The 5,987-nt window shown below is 36.3% G+C and overlaps 1 protein-coding gene across 2 annotated transcripts; it reads right to left on the reverse strand.

Annotated features, from left to right (window-relative positions):
* Window positions 1-200: 200 nt before the first annotated feature.
* LOC107048537 (ubiquitin-related modifier 1) lies at window positions 201-5,895 on the reverse strand. Of its 2 annotated transcripts, XM_015271743.1 has the most exons (5): window positions 5,727-5,895; window positions 4,305-4,372; window positions 4,154-4,235; window positions 3,989-4,037; window positions 201-1,101 (listed from the first exon to the last, which is right to left on the reverse strand). In XM_015271743.1, the coding sequence occupies exons 1-5, from the start codon at window positions 5,768-5,770 to the stop codon at window positions 1,033-1,035; spliced, it is 312 nt and encodes a 103-aa protein (XP_015127229.1). In that variant the 5' UTR covers window positions 5,771-5,895; the 3' UTR covers window positions 201-1,032. The 2 variants fall into 2 exon arrangements, with proteins under 2 accessions (XP_015127229.1, XP_015127228.1); XM_015271742.1 differs by lacking the exon at window positions 201-1,101 and having other exon boundaries at window positions 3,683-4,037.
* Between the last annotated feature and the right edge of the window lie 92 nt (window positions 5,896-5,987).

Here is a 5,987-nt window from a genome sequence, read left to right on the forward strand (position 1 = left end):
CGAGGAAAAAGGACAGACCATGGACGTATCCACGCACAATTACAGCTGTATCGAAGATACAGCCGCCTGCAATTTTTTTGAATACTTGCGATTTTTTGGATAAACATCCTGAATTTAGATAGAAGGCATCGAACCGAATATTTTGCACGAAACACCTTAAAGACATATATAATAAGAAAAGATTTTTGTATCTCCACAAACATAAAAAACTGTACTACACCGATCTTCACTTTTTTCCAGCTCCTTTATTCATTCTTTAAAAAATACATGTTATCTTATAAAATTAATGACTCGAATTGCCGGTAATGAGGATGAGAACCGAGAGATGAAAAACACGGCAGTAGTTCCGCTGAGGTGCGTTGTAAACCCTGAAAACTCGGGGTTGTTCGCAATATTTAATTGTAACTTAATGTATGTAAAGCTGAACACGTAGTAAGTACTAAAGAACCAAGTGACGCTTCTCCAGCAGTTTTGGAATATGGGTAGAACGAGACCAAAAATTGCTGGAGGTAAAGATGAGAAAGGAGTAGGCGGCACTTGAAAGAGTAGAGAAATGGAAGAAAGTTAACTGTGAACCATAGTGATGTGCGAGAACGGGGTAGAGCGGAAGTGAGAGAGCAATGCAGCAATAACACCGAGGGAACAGTTGGCATTGTGCCAAAGTGTCAGCCGTTATATTATAGCCATTACGCAGAACTTATCCTGAATGTTCCATCGTAGGGTTGGGACATTTTATTATCTCTGTCTGTTTGTTTATCAACAGACGTGAGTGCAATAATTTTCACATTTTCCTTGTCATTTGAATAATTGTTTGAGTTATGAGTCATTGTGAAATAAGACTCATTGAATACAAACACCAGAAATGCGCCTGTATACTTGATTTGACTATCTGTTATGTTCGAAAAAATTTTCTCCCACGCAATTCTCCTCATTATCATCGATTCCCCGACTTTATGGCCTCCACTTGGTCTACCTATCGACCTACCATCCATTCCACAAGTATTCACACTTTACAATGCGTTTAAAAACTCCTTAACCACCGTGGAGCGTTGAGATGAATAGTACATTATCATTAGGACACAGCTTGTACTCTCCCTGTCCCTGCAAAATCACGTAAATCATCAGTTATGCCAAGGTGTATATATTTTCTCCCTTCCCCCCCCCCCTCCATCTACTCCTTCAACGTGCGCTGTCTCCCTTTCCCCCCTGACTTTTCCTTTCCAGCTTAATAAATTCCCCGCTATAAGTTCCGCACCCGCCCTCAATTAGGTCTCACAGTTTATCATGTCGACGACGGGGGCGAAACTACTTTAGCTTTAAGCATGGTCTTAAAGTCAGAACGTCTCGCGTCTACACTTTATAATTTACGGAAAAAAAAAACGGAAGAATATAAGTAAGAGTATGTGAATACATGTACGTGAAAAATGAAAGGAATAGGGGTGACTAGGGGATCGTATGTGGGTGTAAGAAGTGAGAAGGAGAGTGCTCCAATGAAAGAACAAAAAAATAAAGAGATGAAGGAGGAAGTGAAAGGATAGCACTGTGGCATGCAAGGGGAGCTTTCATGAAACGTGGATATTATCATAATAATGGGCAAACCCATCATCTTTCCACCGTCTGGTTTTTCTCCTTTTTTAAGCTTTCTCTGTTCTCCTTGGCTTCTTTTCTCTTCTCCACCATTTGCTCTTTTTGCACGTTAACCCACCGTACAGCGAGTTCTCTCCACCCCTGTAGAATATCTTAATACCACCCCACGGTCTAACGATACATTTACAAATTTAGAATGATAAATTTTTCATTCCCAAGTGAAAGGGGCCAACGTCGTTTGAATTCTTGAGAATAAAACCACGAGAGTGGAGTTAAATGGACCAACGTCTTAGGGGAAATTTTCAAATTATTATTGGAAGTAAGGAATTGTGGCACCATATTCTTGATCTCTGACACAAGCGCATTTCCAGTATTAAAATTCGATACAAATACTCCCAGTAAATCTTTCTAAAAAATCCTGAAAGCCTTTTGTACAACAGAGCATAGTAATGACGTTTGAGAGGTATAGAAAAGGGTGGGGCAAAATGGACACTTTTGACTTTTTTTTCAATGTTCATAATAAATTCAGGAATAAATTCATCAATTGAGCTCAGCTGGCGGTCATCACGAAGGGGAAGAATTGTACTTTCCATTGAAGAGAAAATTATTCTATTTCATCGAAAATTCAATGAGTCATCGCCATTTAAAAAAAGTCCAAAGGGTCCATCTTACCCCAGTCGCCCCTAGCGTATTCCCAATAACATTACTTCATGATAACCTATGCTCATTCAATATGGCGGCAATTTAAAAAAACCGAAAAACCCGATTTTGCCCTTTGACAGTTTAAAAAGTGAGTGAAAATGATCGGACCGTCTTGAAATTGATACACAATGTTCAGAACACTAAAATAAGCATCCTAAATTTTTAAATTCTAGATAACCTGGAAATCGACAACAACAAATCGAATTGAAGCAAATTGGCTAATCATTAGATTAACAATTGGAATAAATCCAAAAATCATCAGATTCAAATTTCCATCTATAGCCTTGTCAATTCCAGTGTTCTGAACACTGTACATCAATTTCAAAACGATCGAACCATTTTTACTCACTTTGTAGACTTTCAAAGGGTAAAATCGTTTTTTTTTCATTTTTTTCAAATTCGCTGTTATATTGGATGAGCATAGGTGGGTCAAAACATATTTTGTTTTCAGTATACGGCACCGACCACAAATATTGTAGTCCCCTATTAATTTAAAAAAAAATTCAAATTTCACCGGTTTTTCGTTGCAAGGGTTAACTTGCCAATGCGGCCATCGCCCGAGGGCCTTCAGCTAGGGAATGTTGAATGCGGAGTAGGTTTTTTCACTTGGAAAATCTGTGGAGTATTCGGTTTGAAAATTGTGTTAAATTTTCAGATGAATATTATGTGGAAATTTGGGATGAAAAATTGGTGTGGAATTTTGGCCCGGTCGGGGCTCGAATCTGGGAGCTTGAGGTTGTGAATCTCATGCTGCTACCAAGTGCGCCACACAGCCGGGTTCTATTAATTTATTTTCGTATTTATTTTTCAAATTCATATGCCATCTTTGAACTTTTATAATTATAGCGGACTTTTCGGGGTTTTCTACTGAATGGAAAATTAATAATAATAAGTACTAATCATTACTTCCAGTAATAAAAAGAAATGGTTGATAAAAAAATTTTTTTTGCTTGAATTACGTCTAACAGTTGTATTTTCGACTGTTTTATATTGCCACGCTGTTCCATTTTGCCCCACTCACCCCTACCTTGATGTAATAAATAATAATGTTGCCTTATGGAGGGAAGTGCCGAAGGAAAGTCCCGTACATTTACGTGAACATCCATAATAATATGTGAGGTGATTCAAAGAGGTGTAAATTCATTAGCGGTTACCCATCCACAATTTTGAAAAATAATTTAGCAGAGGCCCTGGTTGTATACTAAAATCCATATTTTTTTAGTGACTGCACATGTGAGAAAAATCTCACGGCGGTCATTTTGTTATTGCAGAACTTTCAAATTTCAGTAGTGACCTTTCTTAATTGAAAAAAAGACTATTGAATCTGACAGGAAAAAAGGTATAATGAAAGAACATCAACAACAAGAGCCACTCGCGGTCGGAATGGCGATAGTACAAATAAAAATAAAAAATTGTGTAAATGAATCTCAGGGCATATTGACACATTAGGGCGCGACATTTTCTGCTGAAGCACAGAGTTTAATGGAAATTGAAGGAAAGACCAAATATCCATCTTCCCTCGATTTTTTCCATCTTGCCCAGTCTTCTGAATGACCCCACGTACATCTACGTGCTTCGAAATCCTTCACTCGTTCCATCTTTCCACTCCGCAACTCCTTGTTTTTCGCATTATCGACTGTTTTTGTTTCACGAGTTGAAGGTAAAAATGTGTCAGTGAGAGAACAAATGTTTTTCTTACCAATAGCTCCCAGTCTGCGTCGTTTACGAGAACGAGGATGCCTGGTCTTCTGCAAGAGGGAAAGAATCTTGGTGAGTCATGAGGAATATTTGAAATGGAGTTGATGTCATCATTACGTGAATGAACGGTTGAATTTTTATGATTTTATTGGATAAGAGGTCTTACACTGTGTCTGCCTGGAGGAACAGCTCTTCCCTCTCCTTCAATAAATTGTCCTTAATCCAGTATAGTAATTTTTGTAACGTCCCTAAAAAAATATAAATTTTAAGAATAAGGAATTGGAAATAAAAAGTCAATTGAAAACTAGTGAACTTACATTCTTTATCGCCAGGTAAATTCACTTCATGTTTTTTCTTTTTGTCAAAAAGAAGTTCAGCTCCTCCTCTATAAAATGAAGTTCATATTCAGACATTACGAAAAAAATTACTAAGTAAATAAGTCATCCAGTTTCAAGGAATTTCTTTGGAATAAATTTATTTCCAAGTTATGAATATTCATAAAAAAATGCACCGTTTATTTTGGTCAGCTCCCCCTATTATTTGCAAACTGATATAAGGATTTAGTTGCTGTTAACAAGGCGTCTTAATTATTAATGCCATTCATTGATAGTTAACGAATAGTTCAGAAGCCTCGCTCACAGCAACTAATGCCCTTCATTAATAATCAACGATTGGCATTAATAATTAAGAAGCTTCGTTAACAGCAACTAAATACTTTCATCTTTTCTATCAGTGCACATAACACGAATATCGTAATTCAACCCACTATCGTTTATTAGGAATGAGTTCCTGGATTCAATATATGGCCACTTTTGACTTTTTTTAAAATATTCATAATTCAAAAATAACTTTATCAATTGACCTCAATCTTGTTTTATAGCAAAGAGTAAAATTGTACTTTCGACTGAAAAATAAATTATTCCATTTCATCAACAATTCAATTCATTAGCATTAATATAAGTCATAGTATTTTGTTAAAAAGTTAGAAGTTCCCATTTTATCCCACCCGCCTCTAGTATATTCTTGCGATCATTCCGATGAATAAGCTTCAATACCCTGTTAGAGAAAAAAAATGAAATTTCAGGTATACTTTAATAGCTGCTTTTACTTGTTTTCCTGACGCTCGAATTTCATTCGGGGGAGAAAAATAATAAAATTCTAAATTCCACTAGAAATTAAATAGAATTTAGATTTTCTCCAACAGCAGGAAGATGGGGATTCCCCAAATCACTTGAATTTTCAATCAATACCTGAATATTCACGAACTTACGCAGAGTTTTCAATTGATTAAAAATTGAAATATAAGGGAGAGTAGGGTAAAACGGTCCCTTTTGACTTTTTTTGTCATGCTCTTAACTCTGGACCAAATTCATTAATTGAGATCAGTCTAGGCTCATTGTAAAGGGGAAGAAGTGTAGTTTCCATAGAAAAAAAATTATTCTATTTCATTTCAAATTGAATGAGCTGTTAACATTTTTGAAAACATCAAAAGGGGCCGTTTTACTCGCCCCTATATTTACAAGCATTTTCCTACTTCCTATTAATTTTTGTGGGCTGATCCAACAGAAATTAATTCATCAAAAGTTGAGTTTTCCACAACGAAATTCCTTAGAATGTCAATGGAACTGTTAATTGATAAAAATTTCCAATAAGTTTACGGAAAATTTCGACCAAATATTATTCACAGTATGAAAATAACAAAATGTAGAGGTTATCTGCATTCAAACCATCATCCTCACCCAAATTCTACGGTTATTGGTAATCCACCACCACTTGCAGCCATTTCAATGCATCAATAAACGATTGTTCAGACAACTCCCATGAATAAATCCTTATTATACTAAAAATAAATACAACAATTCGATACAACCGGTGTCAGACACTTTGTAATTGTCACGTTTTCATCGAACTGCGTTTCTTGCCATCTGTCGTAAGACGTCGGAAGATGAGAGCATTCGTCTTCTTTCACTTGATAAACTAGAATTCTCTCATACCACCAC

Source organism: Diachasma alloeum, unplaced genomic scaffold (assembly GCF_001412515.2).
Source record: "Diachasma alloeum isolate Michigan unplaced genomic scaffold, Dall2.0 Dall_scaffold_00194, whole genome shotgun sequence".
NCBI classification, from domain to species: Eukaryota; Metazoa; Arthropoda; class Insecta; order Hymenoptera; family Braconidae; genus Diachasma; species Diachasma alloeum.